Here is a 22,675-nt window from a genome sequence, read left to right as displayed (position 1 = left end):
TTTCTTAATTAGCAATTGATGGGAAGGAACACCGTCCATTGTGTATGGTCCATCCCTCGGATGGTGGTCCGAGGATGTATAAGAAAGCAGATTGAGTGCTTTTAAAACCCTTTCCCTCCTACTGGGTTGCCTCTTCCAGCCTTAATGTGAGGCTATGTCCCTGGTCTTATTGTAGCGTGTTTGGGTGCTATCGATTGGAGGTCTGCTCCTTTCTGAGGGGAGATGGAAGGGAGGGTGGATCTGGGGAAGAAGAGAGGTGGGGGAGGAGAGACCTGGGGGGAGGGGAGAGAGGGAAACTGTAGTCAGAATGTAATACGTTAGAGATGAATAAACAAAGAAAAATACAATAAAAAAAGAAAGCAGGCTGAGCAAGCCATGGGGAGCAATACAGCATGCAACATTCATCCATGGTCTGTGCATCAACTCCTGTCTCCAGGTTCCTGCCTGCTTGAGTTCCTGCCCTCACTTTTTTTGACAATAAACTATCTTATGAAACTGTGAACGAAATAAACTCTTTCCTCCCTAAGATGTTTTGGTATTGTGTTTCATCACAGCAATAGTAGCCCTAACTAAGACAGACATACGGCAATGGACATTTCTCAGGAAGTAAGAAGGAGCTAAAATACACTTAGTGGACTAGCACTGTGAGAGTGGTCCAGGACCATCAGAGTTAGAGACAGAAGGAAGCTAAGTGAAAGGCAACCTCTGGCTCCCCAACAGACATGGGAGCAAGGCCTCTGAGGTGGAGGCCAGAAACCTGCATCTGGCAAACCCTGTGTGTGTGTGTGGCGGGGGGCATGGCAGTGTTCCGCAAAGTGTGCTTGGTCACCCTTCCCCATTCTTTCCTGAGGAATTTTCTTTAAAATTCTCCTTCAACTTTTCCTTTGTGACTACATGCTTCTCCTGGACTTTCTGAGGCTTTTTTGTATCTTTTTACTGAATCAATGTGTCTGGTCACGAGATGGAAATAGGAAAGATAATAAAACACTCATCAGGCTTTCCTAGCCACAGTGTAAGCTGTGGCCAGAGGGGGTTTGTGTGAGGGATTATTACCAGGGTACCGCACGCCTTCTTTGAAATCTAACAATGTCTGGCAACTTCTGTCCTACGGAAGGATGGAGGTCCAAGCCAGGTTCACAGGACACAGTAGTCCCAGTCCTGCATTTTTCTACCATCTCCATTCTGTTTTTCAAACTACAGCTGGAGGGCTACAGAAGGATTCTTTTGCCACCTTCCCAGTCCACACCGATCGCAACCTCAAGTGGAGCAGACAATGTGAAATAAAGACAAGGTGTTTTTGCAAAATGAAAAACAATCTACATCTAGCTTAGAATCAGTTGTGGCTGGGATGGGTGGTTCCCTGAAAACACAGTTGTTATGGACTGGATCATAAACGTTCTCCAGAGATCATGTTTCCCCAATGCAGTGTCCAGATCTTTGGGAGGTAACTGGGACACGAGGGCTCTGAAGGTTTTGTTATATAAACCTTTGTTATATAAAATCTCCCTTTTCTTCCTTGTCTCCCTGATGCCATGAAGTGAGTAGTTTGTTCCATCCATGACGATACTTGTCCTAATCCCAGATCCGTGATGATGGGACCAGGAGACCAATGGACAGGGTCTCTGAATCAATCAGCCAAGCAAAGCTGTCTGCTTTACAAGGTAATTGTCTGTGATTCCATTTTTAACTTTTAATATGTATATATATATGTATATATATGTGTGTGTGTTATTTAGTTATTTAATGGTGTGTGTGCACACATGGGCGTGCACACAAACAGACACAAGTCAGAGTACACCTTGCGAAAGTTGGGTCTTTCTTCCTACCATATAGGCTCCAGGGATTGACTTCAGGTCATAGGTAGTTTGCCCACTGAACCATCTTGCCAGCCTGGGTCTTAGTTATGTTGGCATAGCAACTCAATCAATTGTACAGATTAAGGCCACAGCTTAAGCTGATGCTTCATAAAAATAAAGAATGATGGAGGGGCAATGGTGGGCTGCTGCTGCTGACCACGCTGTAACTGGGTGACCAATTCATCACTGAGGAGGAGCAAGGGCATCTGCAGAGCACATGAGGAGTGTGCTACTACAGCAGGTGTCTCTGGTTCCATAGGGAAGGTGGACTCTTATACTCCATGCCCAGGCACTGCAGGGCACGAGTCTGGTGCTGATGGGCTACTCTGGAGCAGGCATAACATGTGAGCTGTCCAGGCAGCCACAGGGCAAGGTGGTACCTGAGAAAGCACTAAAAAAGTGGGGGAAGAGGTACAAGGATCACAGAAGGGTAAGAGCAATGGGAAGGGAGCATAGAAGACAGCTTCTGCCTCCTGCTCAGAGAAACAGATGCCCTGGGAACAGCTCCTCTTGGCATTCACAGATAGGGACAGATAGGACAGACATCAGCTGACATGAGAAGTCAAGGAGCCGGAGATGAAAGGCAAGGGCTTGGAAGGAGGCGAGCTTTAGATGTGGCAGAAACTTAGAGTGTAGGAGGAGCAGCTGCTGGAAACCAGAGGGAGAAGAGCAAAGGGGAAGGGCAGAGAAATCTCAGGAGCCCTTTGAAGACTGCAATCCGTGATGAAACAGGGAGGTCTTAAGGAAGTGGGACCGCCGGAAGGCAGGGGCATGGCTGGAGACTTCTTAGAGAGTCAGCCCAGAGGGATGCTATAGGATGGGATCATTGACACTACTTTAGCAGAGGAAACCCACCTGAATACTAAGGAGGAAGACTGTGGTTATTAAGAGACAGGCATGGTCTTTTCCCATGCTTCAGAAGAGAAGTGATGCTGGATGAGACAAAACTTTTTGGTTCTGAGACATCTCTGGGATCCTGCTGGAGTTCTGCACACCAGTGTCAGCTATTAAAGGACAGGGATCAGACTTGGGAGACTCAAAGTGAAAAACATTTGTCACAGTTGTGGCACCTTTCCTGGGATGTAGGGGCTGTCTTCTAACTTGGTAACATTAGACAGAACCAAGTCTCCTGGGAGTATGATCTGAGAGGTCAAACATTGAGAACTGGCCTTTAACAGTGCGTAGGAATGTTTGTTGGGACACACATCACAGAATGCAGACACACATCTGCCAAGAAATAGCATGCGTAGACTGCACAGGTGTTCAGATCCCAGCCTATCTCATTTTTCTATTCGTCATAACTGGCAGGAATATTAGTATCCGCTCAGAATTCTTTCCTGGGTTAGTGAATTTATTGCAATCATAAGGAAGCACAAAGGAACAAATTTTATCTGTTCATTATTGTGGGAGCCTGTGGGGAAGAAAATGCTCCTGGGGCTAGAAATAGCAATTTAAAGTGGAGAACAAACACCCAGAGAATAGGAGTAGGGTGGAGAAGAATGTCAGGGTGCCAGATGAAGGATGAGGGCCTAGGAGGAAAGACCAGAGAATTCTAATAGCTATTAATGAGGTCCTCACTTACAAAGAAACGCCAGGTGAATTAGAAGTTGATGATGCTAAAGGGGCCTTGAAAGAACAGCGTGAGAGAGAATTAAGGTGGAGACTACCCATAGAGCTGAAATTAAGGGCATGAAGCTACAAGCTCTACTTTTGACATGGGGGTGGATATGCTTCTAATAAACAAACCCTCCAAGAAATATTAACAAATATAATTGAAGACAGAAACGAAGGGAGAAGAGGGGAGGAAGAGGAAGAGGAGGAGAAGAAGGAGAAGAAGGAGGAGGAAGAGGAAGAGGAAAAGAAGGAGGAGGAGGAGGAGGAGGAAGAGGAGGAGAAGGAAAAGAAGGAGGAGGAGGAGGAGGAAATGGAAGGAAAAGAAGAATAGGAGAGGGGAGAGAAGGGAAGGGAAGATACCCCGGACTTTCTGGAACTTGAGCAGCAGAAACCTTTCCCCCCTTTTGCAGTTTTGCTTACGGGCAAGCTCAGACTCTGCAGCGTGTTTAGTACTAAAATTCCAATGGAAAACCTCTCCAAGACTCTGGTTGGAAGAAGCAAGAGAGGGAAGCAGGATAGCGGCCATTAGAACTGCTGGAGAGGAAGAGGTCTGATTCTCTAGCTGACCATTAGTGCTGCCTGTACAAGACAGACTAAGCCTCATAGGAGCTGAGAGCTGGGATGCAGAGTCAACCTGCAGCTCAACTATAGCCACTAAATTAAACCTATCAACACTCTGGATCAATGTAACAGGAACCTGTCTCGACAGCAAGACTTTCCCAATGTTTATAGTCCCAAATTTCTAGATGTACAGAGAGCCAGGGAAGTGGCTCATTTTCATGGGAAAAGACAATGAAAAGCAGCTAATCTAAAGACAGAGTGCTAGAAAAAAAGAGAAAAACTTCAAAGTAACTATTATGGTCATGTTCAGTGATGGAAAGGGAAATTCCTTTAATGAATGAGAAGATGAAACACTTTAACCAGCCATTGCAAAGCACTGAAACAAATTAGTTAGGTACTATAGAACTAAAGTTTGCAGAATCTTAAAAAAAAAAAATCTCACCTTAGCAGGAGAAACAGAAGACAGGAAATGTTTCTGCAGAAATATGGTTGAAAACTTCCTGAATATGTGAAAAGCACAGATATGTAGATTCAAGAAACTTAGAAAACCTTAACTGGGATAAATTTTGGAGGGAGAAAGCGTTCCTAGGTACATCTTAGTGAGGGTAAGAAAACCAAACTTTGTGGGGAATGCTTGGATACCATAGAAATACAATACACAGTGTGTGTGTGTGTGTGTGTATCTCAGATGATCACAAACCAGCCATGTATTATTAAGTGTACCCAAATTTTAGGCCAATGCCTCCTCATTACCCTCATTATGTACCTCATAGTGTATACACCTCTTGTCTGTAGATATCAGTACATGATCCCCAACCTTCTGTGCAAAGTTACTTTGTTGCTTTTCTAGTAAGTGAGTATTGCACACCTATGTGTCTGTGTGTGCACACACATGCATGCAGAGCATGTGAGGTTAGAGGCTGTCTGCAGGCATCTTCCTCAATCACTCACTGCCTTCATTTTTCTTACAAGGACCTCTGATTCTGCTAGCCTGACTGTGCAGAATGCTCTAGCGATCTGCTTGTTCATCCTTCCCCAGCACTGGGGTTAGGGTGTGTGCAAGCCACACCCAGCTTTTACACAAGTGCTGGTGAGCAAAGCCAGGTCCTTCTGCTTGGATAGCAAGTCCTTTAGTAACAGGCCCATTTCCCCAGACACTAACCCAGTATTTGGAAAGAGACAATTTGAAGCTATACAAAAATTCTGTTCCTGTCCTTAGATTCTCCTTGCATGTTAGTATCCATGGATGTTTTCCATCAGAAATAACAATTAATTTTCAGTTACCGACTAGTAGCTTTCTTATAATATTCTAATAATGTTTTCCTAGCATAAGGAGACACTCTCCTGTCCTATCAGGGTAAATGCAATCGCCTGATCTTATCACATTAGAGGAGCTATAATCTGTTGCTGTCATCTTGTATTGTTTATTTTAAGGTTCAAATTACCTCGTATTTAATGCTTCAAGCTGAGTATTGTGGATTTTTTTTTTTGGCATGTCTTCATCATTATTTTAATGCTTTCTCACCTTTTGACACACAGAGAGAACACCTCCTTTCCCTGCGGAGTCTCTGGAAGGGGCCATGCATGTCTCTAATGAGTCCTGGTTGTGTGAAGTGGGGAGGATAAAATTCATAAAGGTCTGAGAGCCAGGTGTACTCTAGCGGCATGGATGGCCCTGCTTCCTGGCACCCCTGACCCTATTTATTTGTCTGTCTCACAGTTGACACACATCTGCTCAAACTCAACACTGCACAATCCATTCCGGCCTTCACGTTTTCCAAGTCTGCAGCACTCTCCCAACAGTTCTTATTACACCCAGCGGACTTTTGAATCACCCACTGGAGCCATGGAACACTCACCCATGGGTGTGGTCTTCACTATCTTATGATATCTACCCTTGTTGGACCTGTCAATGGGGTGTGTTGGTGAAAGAAAGTTAAAAAGAAAGCCAAAGAAGTTTGGTTGGTTGGTTGGTTGGTTTAATATGTGAAAATAGAGGAATGAAAGAAATCCAAAGGGCAAGGCAAGTGGAGGAGGGAGTCAAGTTATTTTTCTCAAAGGAAAATCTATCACCTTTGGAACATTTGCACATTTGTTCATCCTTCCTCCCTCTCTCTCTCTCTCTCTCTCTCTCTCTCTCTCTCTCTCTCTCTCTCTCTCTCTCTCTCTCTCTCTCCCACTCCTTGAATGATTGTTCATTCATCCCAATACTATGAATGCCATCACAGGTGTCTGAGGGGGCCTACTGCTAATGACCTCTCAGGCATTTTATCAATCTTCAGTTACCAGGAACGGTGGACTCTTCTCCTCTAACATACTTAACTGTCCCTCTTGCCACGGGGCCTTTGGAAGCACTGCTCCACTAACCTGACCTGTTCCTTTGCGGAGTAGTCTGTATTCTTATTTGTGTGCCTCCAGAGTGATATGTTAAAGTCTTAATTCCCAGAGGGAGGAAATCTGGAAACAGCCTTTTAGGAAATAAATATGATTAGAATTAGACTGTGATGATGCAGACCCCATGGTGGATTAAGACCCATATAAACCGAGGAGAGGTATGGGCACTCTCTGTCCCTCTAATGTATACACCAAGGTATTTATATTCAAGAACATAATTAAAAGGAGGGTCCCTACCAAGAGCCTGACCACACTGTTATCTTGACTTCAAATACTCTGACTTCCAGAACCAGGAGGAACGAATGTTTGCTGTTTAGGCTCTCTGCATCGGGGCATTTCATTTCAGCAGCCCAAGTTGACTGCAGCTGACGTATTGTTCATATCTGTTGAAACACCACCATCTCCTCCTCTAGCAGTCCCCTTTAATCCCCCAGACGCTATCAGGGCGCACTGTGATGTTTACTGTTTTCTTCATGCTCTTGCATCAGGTAGCTGTGCCGTCGTTGAGTGTGTGTCTGATGAATGTCCATGTCATCACTGAATCCTGTGCATCATGAAGCAGTAGTATCTATTTTGATCCTGATGATATGCTTATGTGCTATTGACACGTAGAAGACGTGAATGAGAAACATTCAATAAATGTTTATCATTTGAATGAATTGTATTTCCAAAGCACAATCTATTTAATCAGCAAATACTTTCAGTGTTTCTATTCTTAGGAAAAGGCAAACAGAGTCAACAGGCCTTATCATATAGAGGAAGCATTTGTAAAATCACAGCAGACAGTCTAAGCCATGTGTACAGCAAAGTGATGTGGGAAGTTTTCCTTAAGAAACTTTTATATGTAAGGTACACTATAAGGTAGATGCAACTTTTGTATTTGACTCACTATGTAAGGGACCCCCCCAGGGCATTAAAGCATTAGTCCTTCCAAAGGCATACTAGAGCTCCACTACAAGGTCAGCTGTGAATATAGATGTGTGTGTGTGTGTGTGTGTGTGTGTGTGTGTGTGTGTGTGTGTATGTGTGTGTGTGTTTGGACCTAGACAATGGGAATTTAATTTCTACTTAAAAGAAAAGAGATTTAAGAATAGCCAAAAATATTTTTAAGAGAAGAATGGACGATAACCTGGTTCTCTAGAATAGTAAGGCGTTCACTAAAATTTTGTTAGATATTTGCTCAAGGCATCATGAGTACATCAACAGGAAGAGACACTGAATAAACAGATCAACAGAATCAAAAAGTTGATAGGAAGAACTCGATGCCAAGCATGACATAATATCTTGGAAATAAAGTATATATTCAATGACTTGGCATAGTTGTTCACCTTGACAAAGCTAAGCAAGAAGTGACTTTCTAGTCTATATTTAAAAATATGTTCCAGAATATTCCTGGTATCTGTCAACAAGATAATAGAAAAATAAACAACAAATTCAGCAGCAATAAAGCCCTACTGCACAAATCAAGAAGCGTGATTGTCTCGAACATGATACAAGGGGAAAACAATCAGGCATGCAGGATTGTGGCCCATATGGTTCCATTTCTATGACGATCTGGATTGACTATGAAGTTCTGACATATCCATGGACTCCTCACATACATGTGAGCACTTGGTGAGCCCAGAGCAGCGATTGTATTGGCATGTGTTTGGCAGATGGCAATTGACTAGAGGTGCGTGGCACATGGAAGAGGCTCTTGGGGTGATAGCTAAAGTCTTTATCTTGCTGGACGTTTGAGTGATATAGCTCTATACACCTGTTGAAATCTCACATATGCTCTTCAGATGTGCACGTCATCATGTGCAGAAACAAAATGTAAGTGTAAACAGAAGCGACACCAAGGCAGAGGTACAGGTCATGGTTAGATGGTGAAGCTCGCATAGTAAGATACTCCTTCTGGGACCCACAGGGGGTAAATATGGATATTCTTGGCCAAAATCTTTAAAGTTATATGCATATCTGACAAGTTTCTGAAATAAACTTGCGGGAAAATAAATTCAGATGTGCTAAATATTTACATATAGAATAAACATCAACATAATGCAATACTACTGAAGACTCTGAGAAACATTTCATAACCTTGTGTGAGGAGAACATTAGAAGCAAATCAGAATCCAAAGAAGATGTAGAAGAAAAGATAGGTACTTTTGACTACCTGACTATCAATGACTTAACAAACCAAATGATGCTACATCAACTGAAACAACAACAGGTAGGCATCCAACTGTATCATAAACCATAACGATATGTTCCCAACATAAATACCAATAAGCAAGCAATGGGAAAGAATCAGGTGAAGACACCACAGAAGAGAGAGGAGTGAGTTCTGGCAGTTATATAAAAATGCAAATCGAAATAAAATGAGACGTCCATATTTTGCTATTGAATTAGCATAGTTTCAAAGATGGGTAACCTCCAGTGCAGCTCAGAATACTAGGTGACAGACACACTCCCAGGAGCATATGAATATTCACTAGGCTTTGGGAAGTCAATCTGGAAGTAAAAAGTCCCATGGGAAGCAGAAGAATTCAGAGAAACGAGTATAGTGTTCTCAAAGAAAAAATACAAAAGGAGACACTGCTAACTTAAGGTCGATGCTTCCAGATGAGGCAGTGGTTGGAACACTTTGCCCTATGTGTCAAATCCAACTGGTCTCATGTTTATAGCCTACGAGCTCAGAACAATGGTTATCACTTTTCAAAGGGTCACACTGCAAATGGTTACATAATTCTTTACCTAACTCTCCACTTTGCCTCTTGGCAAACAAAGCCTAAAGTACTAGCCAGATGGCTCTTTAAGGAAAAGTTTATGGACTCCTACCATGGGGGGGGGGGGTGGAGGGAGTTGTCATTCACTAATTATTTTTGGCACTTGCTTCTCTGTATTATTTTAACGTACACATTTCATTTTTTTTGGAGGGTTCAAGTAGATAGGTAGGGAGGCAAGGAAAGACATCGTTGGGTCATGCATGTAAGTGGAGAACGAAGATACTAGCTAGACAACCCCTGTGGCAGGCCAGGCCAGAGGGAATGGAGCCTTATGAGGTCAGGAAGGAAGAGTGAGGACAGGTTTCCCAGGAGGCACTGAGGATCAGGCTGGGATGCTGAAGCCTGGGGAGAAATCAGTGGTGACTCTGCTATTTTAGTCTCTAGTTAAGCGGTGCCAGCTATGGAGATGGTGAGACGGGAAGGGACATTGGAGAGGACAGCAGAACTCTATTTTGAATCTAATATGGCTCCAAGAGGACGTGTGTGAAGAAGGCAGTGGGATAGAAATGAGAGCTGCTCAGGATGTGGAGGGGGAGGTTTCAGCACTCAGAATGGAGCCAGTACCTAAAGCCCCCTGGAAGCAAGACAGGAAAACCAAACCAGACTCTGATGACGCAATGCCACGCTCAACTGGGGACCAAAAGCCTCCGCTTTGCCTGGAGCCACTTCCTGCTGAAAGATGTCTCTGCTGTCACTCTCCCCCTACTTGGAGTCTCTAAATTCATCTGTTCCAAATTGCTCTCGCCACTGGCTAAGGAACACTGTGGCTTCCAAGTAGACACCAGCTCTTTCTGAAAAGCTGCGTTCAATCCTTGCCTGGACACTGGCTGTGGTTATTTCTACTGGATGGATGCTGTGTCATACATCTGACTCCTCCCGAAATAGGGAAAACAAAATCTCAGCCACAGGTCCTAAGATACCTTCAGCCATCATTGACTCATGCCATGCTTTCCCAGAGTGGACTGAGGACTCACCAAGGAGCTGGTGTAGGTGGGGTCTGAGGTGTCATCCTGGAGGTAGCGAGAGAGGCCAAAGTCAGACACTTTGCACACCAGGTTGCTATTGACCAGAATGTTTCTAGCAGCCAGGTCCCGGTGCACATAATTCATCTCAGAGAGGTACTTCATGCCAGCAGCGATGCCCCTTAGCATCCCCACAAGCTGGATCACGGTGAACTGTCCATCATTTTGCTGTGATAAGACAAAAAGGAGATGGAATCAAGACGGGCTTCAGTGGCTAACCAGGAGCCTAGACAGCATGGCGGATGGCTTGTCAGCCCTCTGTCAGCAGCCAGTATTCAGTGCCCTGCTGCCTCTTCCTGCTCCTCCCTCCTCCTCGTCTCTTTCCTTGAATGCTCCGCTCTCCTCTTGCCGAGCCCTGTCAATTTCATCTCCAAATTACATCTCAAACCCGTCCACTCCTCTCCCTTTTCACTGCCACCATTCCAAACAAGTCATCGCCATCCGTCACCTGTAACAGCCTCCCGAAGCTGCCTCCCTACGATCCATTCTCCCCATGGCAGCCAGGGCCATCTTTTCAAGATATAAATCAGGCCATGTCACTCCCTGGCTTAAACTCTCTACTAGCTTCCCGTTGCATTAAGGAAAGTCTCCCAATTCCTCAGTAGAGCTCGGGAGACCCTAGGGACCAGCTACTGCCTCGCCGTAGGCTCTAGAGGCACACACTCATGCTACACAAAGCCACAGGGACTGGAGAACTCTATGTTCTCTCTGAGGCAAGTCCCTACATGCCCTAGAGCGTCATAAGTGCCATTTCTTTTGTTTCTTTCCCTCTAAGACCATACCTATGTGGTCTTTGCTTTCTGTTTAAATGTCCCTTCTTCAGACATGCTGTCCTTATGATCCCCTCCCCCTACTGAAATGAGCATTCTCTGAACACTGTTTACAAATTACCACACTGACTCATTTATCACAAGTTTTGACATTGTGGTTATGTGTATAACCTTCTCTCTGCCATTTGACTCCCACTCTTTGATCCCAAGAACTCCCAATGCTGGAGGTCCCCATTATATTTTAAGTGATGAAAACTTTAACAGAAGATAGAAGAAGAAGGGGAAGCCCCAACACCTTAGAAGGCATAAATAGTTGAACGGCCATCATATTTTGTTATTTCCCAACCTCAGTCTTAAGCACCTTCTTTGAATTTCCTGAGCTGTCAAGCTTTACTTCGTGTAACCATGTTCACTTCATAGGGGCCAGTGGTGGCACCTCACACACAGTGTCTGACACCCAGTGGTGGCATCTCACACACAGTGTCTGACACTCAGTGGTGGCACCTCACACACAGTGTCTGACACCCAGTGGTGGCATCTCACACACAGTGTCTGACACCCAGTGGTGGCACCTCACAAACAGTGTCTGACACCTGGAGCCCTCACCATGCCAGGCTAATATTACTGCTTTCTCCTGTCACTGGTGAACTCACAGTGTCAAGTACGAAAGTCCTTCCTATTAGTTAGATTCCTTTCAAGAGCATATGTCTTTTTTTGTCACACACAAACCTCTGCACCTTGCTTCTCCAGACAGTGGCTGAGTCAGTGTATTCTGAGCCATGCTGCCAGGAACTTACCTTCCCATTTAGTTCAGCCTTGATTGCTCTCCAAAGGGTGGTAAGTTGTGTCCTATATTAATCAGAACACATGCTAAGCACTGAATGTGATTGGAGGAAAAATGGGAGGAGGCAGGGCAGCCAAGGCCTAGTCTGGTTATTGTTGAACACAGGTACTGGGTAAGACCCAGTCTCTGCCTCACAAGTCCACGTAGCATGAGGAGCCCCTTTTATTGAACACCAATGGCATAGATTACATAATACACCCACATCTATTATCTTATTTCAACATGGATGTGGCACATTGCATGTGCTACAGTGACTGTCCTTTCTCCAGAATCCATCAGTAGCCAATGGTTCCACAGGGAAGGAGCACTGATTGCTTTCTTCAACTTGATACAACTAGGCATAAGAGAGAATCTTAGCTAATGAATTGCCTCCATCAAATTGACCCGTGGGCATGACGGGGGGGGGGGGCATTTTTTTGATTGATGATGGATGTGGGAGGGCCCATTCCACAGGAAGTTGTGACTCCACTGGACAGGTGGCCCTGGGTGGTATAAGAAAGCAGGCTGAACAAGCCATGGGGAGCAAGCCAATAAGCATCATCCCTCCATGGTCCCTGCTTCCGCTCCTGTTTGAGTTCCTGCCTTACTTCCCTCTATGAAGGGCTGTGACAAACCCTTTCCTTGCCAAATTGCTTTTGGTCAGTGTTTTAGCAGAGCAGCAGAGGAGCAAACTAGGACAGACCCCCATGGGCCAGGCTGTTCCTGACTCAATTCTTAACCACCTCCCAACCTGCCCAGAATGCTTTTTCTGTGACATTTTCTTCTAAGGACCTAAAATAAAAGTGCAGCGCTGCTTTGAGGAAAGACTGACTGATATGCCCATCTGTGACGGATGAATGTACTGGGGATGATTCAGATCCTCCTCCCGAGTGAACGTCCATCAGCACCTCCTATGGAAGCCAGCTGGCCCTTCGGGAGTACCATTCTCTCTCCACGCATGTCTCTGGGAGAGCTGCCTCCTCAGAAAGTCTCCATGCAACTTCTGCAGTTTACAAAGATGCAGCCCAGCTTCAAGTCACACAGGCTGGATTGTTTCTAATTCCATTTTTAAGTTTTCTTCTTCTTAAGTGTAGGTGATATTACAGTGAAAAAGTCATATCTCACTAAAGACTTCATTCTGGAGAGCGACAATGGTGCTTACAAACAATGAGAAGGGTGCGGCCAAGCATATATGGTCATGTGTCTGTAGTTTTTTTTTTAATTCACTGCGGTTTTCCTGGGTTTGCCTTGTGTTTAAAATTTAGACTAAGCATCACTATAGTTTCTGGGGTGAACAGAGGCCAATAATGGGTGAAAGTTGGGTCTGTGGGTCCAAACAGACACAGTTTGGACCCAGGCTCTGCCATTCATTGGCTTGAGCAAGTGCTTCAACCTCCGAATGGTGATCCCCACACTTGAAACTTCAGAGCATAGAGTCCTCTCTTCCTGGGCCCTGTGGAGTTCCTTTGGGGCCTTGGGCTGCTCTGGTGTCTTCAGTGGTCAATGCACCCAGGAGCCAGGGTGTCCTTCCCTCCCAGTCACCTCTTCCACGGACCTCAAATGTTCCTGTTGAGGGAGGCTGGGCTCCAGTCCTGGGCTCCTCGTGTGGGAGAGACACTCTAGGGTCATCACTCTCAGGAAGCCCAGTCCAGTGAGTGTTCTGAGTTAGCATACAATGGATCAACACTGGCAACCATTAATGCCTACCAAGGGACTTAAGGTCATAGTCTTGAACTCTGAATCAATTCACAGACACACCAGTTTCTTCTATTACTGGACTTTCAAATGGAAAAGCATACTTCCCAGAATATGATCAGAGCCTTCAAATCATCCCTGGGCAGAAGAAAAGGCAGGCAATATTGCATTGTTTTCATAGAGACGATAAGGAACATCCAGACGACGCACATGATCAGACTTAGATCACTCTGTGCGGATCTGAGTTATAACAGAAGTCTAAATCCGGACTGGCAAATTACTTCTGTGCTGACATTCCATCTTGGAGCCTCTGGTAATGGCTGCCTTCTGTGGCGTATGGAGGCTGTGTTAGCTTCAAGGGGAGAAAAGCCTGCCTGTGACTAATGATGCTGCTGTTATCTGGTCTTTGAACTCCTGTCCTGTGCCTCATCTCCTGGAAAATGCTGACTCCGCAAAGGGCAACTGTTTCCTTAGGCGCTGCAGGGTAGACACATCTCTATAGGAAGGGTTCTTACTGTTGAATTTACTATCTTGGCAAAAACTACGGGTAGAAACATGCCACGTTTCCCCTGATGCATTCAGCTGCTTTTTGCTCAATATGTTTGTGGTGCATGTATAGAGGTGAAAGGGCAACATCGTTCTCTTTAGCACGTGGCTTGTGGGGCTCGAATTCAAGTGGCTGGGCTGTGCAAGCTCCTTTGCCGACTGAGCCATCTCACAGGCCCTGGTGCATTGTTTTGAGAGAAAAGTATTGTCCCTTAAATTATACAGGATGGCTGTCCACAGGCTCTGTGATTGCAGAGCTAAGGACACCAGCATAGGACATTAGTGAAACAGAACAACTGCAGCCTGTTTTCTCCAAGACTTTAGGAAGCAACTGGGTTCCATGCAGAGCCATGGGAGCAAAAATGGCTCAGTGAGGCGACTCGGGCCCGGGAGGAGTGATTTAAACTTTCTTGTCATTCCGAAGTGCTTTCTACTGAAATTGCTTTCCAGCAAATGCATGGCGCCACTTGCCGGCCCTCATATCAGACAGGGAGGATTTAGGTATTTCTACTTTCATTGACAAATCCACTTCAGGAAATGAAACCCTTATTTGATTTGTTTGAAGAGAATGAATCATAGATTTTTTTTAACTAGAAGAGAACTTTCAAGCTCATCCAGCTCAATGCCTTTAGTTTATAGATTGGAAAATTGAGTTAGCGGACTCACTCCAGGCCACAGGGTGACGCATAGCAGGAGCCAAGATGGGGCCTCAGCCTCAGGGCTTCCAATCTGACATTCTCTCCCTAGTTGCTTCCTTCCACCCTCAGTCCCTGGATGAGCTTCCCTGATGATAAGTGTCCCCTTTGATGCCACTCTGACTTCCAAGAGTCTTACAGAGGTGACAATCTATGAATGAACCAACAGTGACCACAACAATGACCATGAGGTCCTACTTTGGAGCATTTCTCCAGACATGGATCAGAGCTTCAGGGATGGTTTTGAAGATAAGGGAAGAACCAGCAGATGGATGCCATTTGATTTTGGTACCAAGAAGGAGATATTCAATAATTAAATAGGCAACGTAAAACCCTTCCACTTAATTAACAACAAGGAACCACTTCCTGGGAGTTTCCAATCCTTCCAGAAGACAGAAACTCCAAATTCTGTAAAGACAGGAATGAAGAACAGAGAGAGAGGATGTGTGGATCTCTGAGGCCCTGACCAAAGGCCAGAGCAGGAGCCTCCTCAGGCTGCTAAGTCCAGGAGCTGGTGGAAAAGAAACCATTGTACAATTTAAGGACTAACTCTTTTTCTTTCTTCTTTGAATGGTGGTCCTAAAATTATCCTCCTTCCCAGAAGATGGACCCTGTAGAACTGAACTGATGACCTATTTTTTTCAATTTTATCAAGCAGCAGATACATCAATTAATGTGGCTATGCTCCAGGGTTCAGTAGTAAGGCTGAAATTAGATTTATAGATTACCTGCCTTCACGAGGTGCGAACAGTCAGAAACACTTCATTTCCCTGCTGCGCTTGGCACTGCCTGCTCTTGCCACCCTTTCAAGCTGTGCCCTCAGCTCTGTTTTTTCTGTGTTTCTCTCTTGCCCTAGGTTTTCTCCCACTGTGCATACATACAACCTTATCATCATGAGAAAAAAACCCAGTGCCCAACAAGTCTATGTGTCCTGGGCCCCATATGGGAAATACTCTGTGTAGGAGGAGTAACAAGGTGGGACTTTGATTCTCATGTAGGGACTTTCTCTAAAGTAGAATCAAGTGACACCATGTAAATAAATGACTCCAGAGAGGGTCCCGAGGACGGGCTAGAAAATGCTCACCTTTTATTCATGTTCACTTCATTTTCCTCACAAGAGCTCGGATCACTAATGACTGCCCCTGGGAAAGCACAGTGCATGCCTTCCTTTCTGCACTACAAAGACAGTGAATGAGATGCTATGGCCACACAGCATTCCTAGACCTCGCTGCCACTCTCTAGAAAGAATTGCGCATGGTTTTCATTCAGCCAATATTTACTATGGGCTCACTGTGCCTGGTGCTAGAGCTTCAAAACGGAGATACAACCATTCCCTCAAGTAGGTATGGGTCTGAACCCCAAATCTACAGCATTTTCTCCATCCTCACTTCTTGAAACATCTCCCTTAACTACGTAGTTTAGGCTACACAGCTGAAAAGGCAGCTTCAGTAGTCTGAAAGTGCAGCTTCCAAGCAAGTCCCACTGCCATGCCCACTCTGCTCCTGGGGGCGGGGGCAACCTTGAAGCTGCTGTAGACTGTGAAACAGCCATGCTTTCTTTAACTTCTGTTCATACCAAGCTGCCCAACAGATTAGCATCCACCTCCCCACTGGTCTGCCAGGCCCCTTGTCCCCTAGTCTTGAAGACTTCCTCCCTTTCCCTGGCCCAAGTTTGACTCTGTGACATCTCTGTTCTTCACTCATAGAAGCAAAAACTATTACACGGGCAGGTAACTGGCAGCTTTGAACATTAAGGTTCAAAGCAGGGATTGCATCTGTGGTGGGTTGTATTCTGTAAGATGGGTATAGCAAGATCTCTCCCTCTCTCTCTCTCTCTCTCTCTCTCTCTCTCTCTCTCTCTCTCTCTATGTCTCTCTCTCTCTGTCTCTCTCTCTCTCTGTCTCTGTCTCTCTCTCTCTCTCTCTCTCTCTCTCTCTGTGTGTGTGTGTGTGTGTGTGTGTGTGTGTGTACACACATGTGGTGTGTGATTGTCACTGTGGTTAAAATGACACTATGTGATTTTCAAGACACACAGTTAGTGTAGCCTTCTCTGTCTCTTTGAAGGATGCTTGTTTTGGGACCCAGCTCATTCCAAAGATGCTCAAACAGGCTACTGGGAAAGGTACAGCTGATACCACCTTTAAACTCTATGTTAACACAAGAGTGAAGGAGACCTCAGTCAGTTTCAAGTCTCACCTTGGGCTGTTTCATTTGACTCCACAAGGACCGGGATGCTCCACTCCACACCTTTGCCTCAGGTGCAGGCTCATGGGGATCATAAACCCTGTTGCTGTGCTAAGTTAGTAGGGTCTTGGCGTGATTAGTTATAAGGCATTAGAGCTGTATTTCTTCTTTTGCACAGGCCCAGTCTTCAGTGTAGGTCTTGTCAGAGTGGTCAACTAATCAATGTTTCAGTTTTAGCGGATGACCCTTTGATCAGCAACCGTAGCTGCTGACTGAGAGTAGAGACATGCATAGCCTGCTTGCCCAAAATCCTCACTCAGAAGGCTCTGGCCATTCTTGGATGCTGTTCCCACGCCCCCTGCACTACATGGTCAAGTCCCATTCCCAGCCTAGGTTTGGCTCCGCTCCGGTCTCTATGTGCCTCTGTGATCTCCTACAAGAAAGTGGCACCATCGTGAGCATGCCCTCATGGGCACGTGTTCTGAGAGGGATCCTTTGTAGATCTCTCAGCCAAAGTGCATCCAGATACATCCACTTTTCCTGCAGGTTGGACTGGGAGTCATGGCTCTGAATAGATGCCAGGGAAAACTTCTGGGTGCCTGCGGCAGCCTTTCCAATGCTTCATTAAGTGACAAGAGGCTCAAGAATTGTTCTAGAAGATGGCAAGCTGTTTTCTTTCTGACTAGCCAACTGAAGAGAACTGACTGGGAGGTTGGCTGTGCTGGTGAGCGGCAGCAATAGCACTGGGGTCTGCATTACTCACACTGGGCTGTGAAGCCACTGCAAGCCTCCTTAGTCTCAGTAATTCATGAAGATATCAGTGGCCGCTCTTTGCTTCTACCACCCTGCTTAGGCTGTAAGCACTTCCTGAGGCCTTACCTCATATTATCCTTACTCTGAAGCGAGCTCAGACAATGCTTAGTTCTTTTCTCTCTCTTTTTTAAAATATATTTTTAATTTTAAATACACTTTAATTGCAATACACACACACACACACACACACACACACACACACACACACACACACACACAGAGTTACTATGCTCCCTCCAGCTCTTGGATCTATGACTCAGGGAACATCACGGAAGAACTGAAGAGTGTATTAGCCAGAACACCAGAAGTCTGCCATGAGACTGCCTTTCTTAGAAATGACTGCATAAAACAAGACACAACAACATCAAAAGACATATGAATGATGTGAGAGGGAAGACTGGCCTCTCCCAGGGATGAGACCCCTGATTGGTACCTAGTACAGAATTGTTCTTTCCTTTTAACACCTGCCCACATGTGACCAGCCAGTCCTGAAGGCAGATTATACCCACACGACCCTTCTCCCCAGGACCTTTCCCCTGCATTCTACAGTATTTACACACACACACACACACACACACACACACACACACACACACACACACACGCCCATGATGCCCCTCTGTGGCTCTTACTCTGAGGAAAGAATCCAAAGCGCCATTCTCCATGAACTCCGTGATGATCATGACAGGCCGACTCTTGGTAACGACACCTTCCAGACGAATGATGTTCGGGTGGTCAAACTGACCCATGATGCTCGCCTCGCTCAGAAAATCCCGACGCTGTTTCTCCGAGTACCCAGCCTTCAGGGTCTTGATGGCCACATAGATTTCCCTCTTGCCTGGCAGTTTCAAACGGCCCTTGTACACCTCTCCAAACTCCCCTGCAACAGCAAGCATGCAATTAGGCTCCTCGTCCTTCTCAATCTGTGGAACCACAAGGGGAGGCATCTTAGCGAGAGCAATGGTGCTCAAGGTAGGACTGTGATTAGAGTGAAGAAATGGAAATTGGAGTCCTTCTATGCAACTGTGAGGTCTGGGCTGTAATCAACTCATGGGAAACACCAAAGGAATGCTAAAGTGCATGCCTCACATCGGTTCTTAGGAATAGTCTGGGTAGCTGAAGTGGAATTTTAGAACATATCCAAGTTTGAGTTTTGTCCTACACTTAATATTTTGCGTGTGTGTCCCAGATGAATAATTGAAGAGAGATGGCCAATCTCATTTTAGCAGAATTGTGGTTCATTTTGCAGCAGAGCCTGGGGCACAAGAGCCTGGGGGATAGAGGATATGTGGACACTTGGTTGATGCTCACACATTAAAGTGAACCTATCAGTGGTTAGTGTGTTGTCTGGAAAGCAGGCCCTGAAAAGTTATGAAAGGAACAGGTTTATCTGTGAAAGATAAATGGGGAAAGGAATCGCGATTGGCCATGGAGAGCCCTAGATCACAGCAAACATGTCCCAGGCAGACCTGGCAAAGCCTCAGCCTGCCTCACGGGGGATAAAGAGTGCCTTTTCCCCCAAATAGCCAGCCCCTAATATCCCCACCAGGCTCAGCCGCTGGCTGGGGACTCCCTGGAGGACCTAGGTCTCTGCAGAAAAGTGGAGTCAGACCTAGGGAATGCTGCTGCTTGAATGCAGCTGAACAGTGAGATATTTCTCCAAGTAGACACAGGCTGAACACCTCCGTGGGCACCCATAGGATTTCAGCATATTCTCTCTCTCTCTCTCTCTCTCTCTCTCTCTCTCTCTCTCTCTCTCTCTCTCTCTCTCTCTCTCTTTCTCTCCCTCCCCCTCCCTCTGCACAGTAAAATCACTAGTGGTAAAAATAGTTTTGATGACACCACTTCATAGCTGTCTAAAGGAAAAAAGCCTGTCGTGGACTGCTTAATGTGCTTTCAAAAGGTATTTGATGACTTCTTTTGGTTTTGTGACTTCTAGTTCCTTTGTGGAAGATAGTTAAGTTGTAAGAGAGTCACTGAAATGCATGTCAAAGGCCTCTCAAGAGAGATGGGGGGCTTCTGCTGGGCAAACTTTCTTCTTTACTTTAAAGCTTCTAAAAGAAAATGATAGATCAAACTGTGGACAACCGATAAACCACTGGCGACACTGAGGGGGAAAAAACCATGCTAACAAGCTTCCACGAGTTAGTCTGGAGTTCCTCTTGCTTTCTGCTGCAGAAAACACTAGAAGAAAGTGATGCAGAAGGACTTTTATGCAAAACTGACCTGAATTCTACTGAACATGACAAAAGGTGGAGCCAAAGGAGAGGCTGGCACTAAGCACCATCAGGAAGATTTCATCCCAGGCCTAATACTCAGATAGTTATCATTTGTAGCATTGCCTTTGACATTGAATCATGTGCTACTTTGGTGAACTGCCTGAGGTCAGACTGAGACTCTCTCACACTTGGAGATTGTACACCCGTTGGAGTACCAGGTGCATGGCCGGCAAGCCAGTGCGTCATATGTACTGTTATTCGTTTGGCCTTTGCCTTGCCCACACTTTGGTCATAAACTCTCAAGACCTTGTCCCTGCATCATCTAAAAGAAGCCTAAACAACACTAGTGATTAAAGTTGTACATAAGAGAATGCTCATAGGGGCTGACAGGACGGCACGTGTGGCTCAAGCGTGAGGATCTTAGCTCACATCACCAGCACATACATAGCCTGCCATGGTGCACATGCCTGTAGGAATGCTGGGGATGTGGAAACAAGAGGATTTCCTGGAGCTCACTGGCCATCTACTCTTATACCATTGTTGAGTTTACAGAGCCCCTGTCTCAAAGCGTAAGGGACAACAGTCAAGAAAGATACTTAACATCAACCTCTGCCTTCCACATGCATACACACAAGTGGATATACACACCAACGCACACACATGTGTACCCTTCCCCAATACACACACATAAGAATGCTTGGCACAGCAGTAGAGGAATACTGAATACATATGTCAAGGAGTGGTTGGAAAACACCATATCCATCTCACGGTATGCCTAGACATACTGAAAGTAATAGGTGAGTAATATGTGTTGACTGTAAGATATTCACATTATATTAAGTGAAGGAGAGAAGGGAAGCAAGAGCAGCACTGGCTGTGTGTGCTCGTATGGGACGTGTGCCAGTACAAAAGGAAAATTATAAAGAGTACATATCAAATGTATTTTTAACATCAAATTATTTTTAAAAATGGCTCTATAAGAAGGATGGAGATGGGGCTTGGGAGTAGAGATTAGGTAAACTTAGTTTAGTTAATTTTATGTTGAGGTGAGTGGTTAAAATGCAAAAAATTTAAAGTCAAGTACTAAACAGGGCCTGCCACATATATGTGTCTCTCTATACATATACATACATATGTATAAATGTGTGTCTGCATACATATGTCACAGGCAGAGATAGTAGAATCCATCCTTCTGATAATCTAATATTTAATAACTATAAGTACAAATAGTATGTTTGATAAATATACTAACTGAATAATATTGGTCAGTATTTCCTCTTGTTGCCATAACGAGTTCTAGTTTCCCTTAAGAGAACGGTACAGTTGGGAGTTTAGGGGAAGGGCGTACTACTTACTATCCTTCTGAGTGGAGATAGCCCACACATACTTGTCTATTGGCTATCTGCTAGGCATGCTTCCTTCTGGCAAACCACCATGCCATTCCTGCAAATAACATGTTCACTTTACTAGTAAACAAATTAGCAAGGAGACGCCAAAAGCTTGTCCCAAACCAGACAGCTGAACAGCACAGTGAGGGTTGGACACACCTACTTCATCTCTTACCATTTTCCACTGGATAAAAAGTTACAATTCAGAGACCACATGGCCGGCTTTATAGCCACAAACAGTGCTAATCCTACGCAGTGACTGTCCTAGCACATCAGTATCCAGGGAAGAACATGGAGGTCCAGTTTTTTTCTTTGTCTTCCTATTTTTCTTTTCTTCTTCTGACCTCCTTTTACTCTCCTCCTTTCTGAGATGTGGTCTGTAGCCCAGACCATCCTCAAACTGGCAGTAATCCCCCTGCCTTGGCCTCCTACAGGCATGTGCTATCATCCATCTCAGAATAATTCCATAAGTGGATGCCATTTGTCCAAGACTCTTGCCTCGGAGTTAGGCAGAATCAGAATATTTATCAGCCTATGTGTGTAGTCTGAAAAAACTGCACTAGATAAACCCAGTGTGCCCAAAACATTCACATAAACTCCCCAGCTGAGAAATTCTGCTCTACGTTAGCTGGCCCTGCAATAAGAGTACAAAGACTTGGGTTTCATCTCAAGGTGCTGAGTAATTGGTCTGGGTGAAGCCTGGGAATTTACATATTTTAAAACTGCCTACAGGACTGGCTATATAACTCCAATGTCTGGCAGAAAATGAAAATATAGGACTCCTTGCTCAAGAATTATGGAGGATTTCAAGATAGTGACTGGAGAGTGTAAAACTGAAGTGGAAACCTCACAGCTGCCAGCACTGTCCCCCTCCCAGCTGCCCAGCAGCCAAGGCTGAGAAGTGTGCTTTAATCCCCAGAATCCTGCAAACAGGCTAGGGGACTGGCTAAAGCCCCTCAGAACCTGGACATTTATCTTGACTCCTGTGAGCTTGTATGCACGCTGCCTCACACTGCACATGGCCGGGAACACAGTGTAAGCTTTATGGATGTGTGTGGAAAGAAGAAAAACAGGAAGGAAAATAAAACAAGAAAAGCACTGTATTGAGAAGTTGTCTCCCCCGGGACATCGTAGATGAGATTCCTTCTCTGACTGACAAGCGTTCCTTCACTGTTTGATCTTTATGGCTAACTGGTCCACAAATCAGTACTTCGAAGACTGAAGGCTCAGATCCTATCTTCTGTGGGAGCTCATGTCATTCTTTGAAAGTAAAATAAATAAATAAATAAATAAATAAAAGCGTGTTCTCCTTGGGTAAGGCGAGGTGG

At 45.1% G+C, this 22,675-nt stretch overlaps 1 protein-coding gene across 1 annotated transcript in view; it reads right to left on the bottom strand.

Moving 5' to 3' along the window:
• The window catches only part of EPHB1 (EPH receptor B1), a 441,689-nt gene that overhangs the window by 39,964 nt on the left and 379,050 nt on the right, over positions 1-22,675 (bottom strand). Inside the window, exons 11-12 of the mRNA XM_084752229.1 lie at positions 18,373-18,620; positions 10,168-10,383 (exon numbers count right to left, since the gene is read on the bottom strand). Of these exons, the coding sequence (XP_084608355.1) occupies positions 10,168-10,383; positions 18,373-18,620 (464 nt within the window). The remainder of the gene's footprint in view (positions 1-10,167; positions 10,384-18,372; positions 18,621-22,675) is intronic.

The sequence above is a fragment of the Acomys minous genome (assembly GCF_964271855.1).
Source record: "Acomys minous genome assembly, chromosome: 13".
Classification (NCBI taxonomy): domain Eukaryota; kingdom Metazoa; phylum Chordata; class Mammalia; order Rodentia; family Muridae; genus Acomys; species Acomys minous.
The sequence above is the reverse complement of the archived record's forward strand: the minus strand, read 5'-3'. Positions and strand labels throughout refer to the sequence as shown.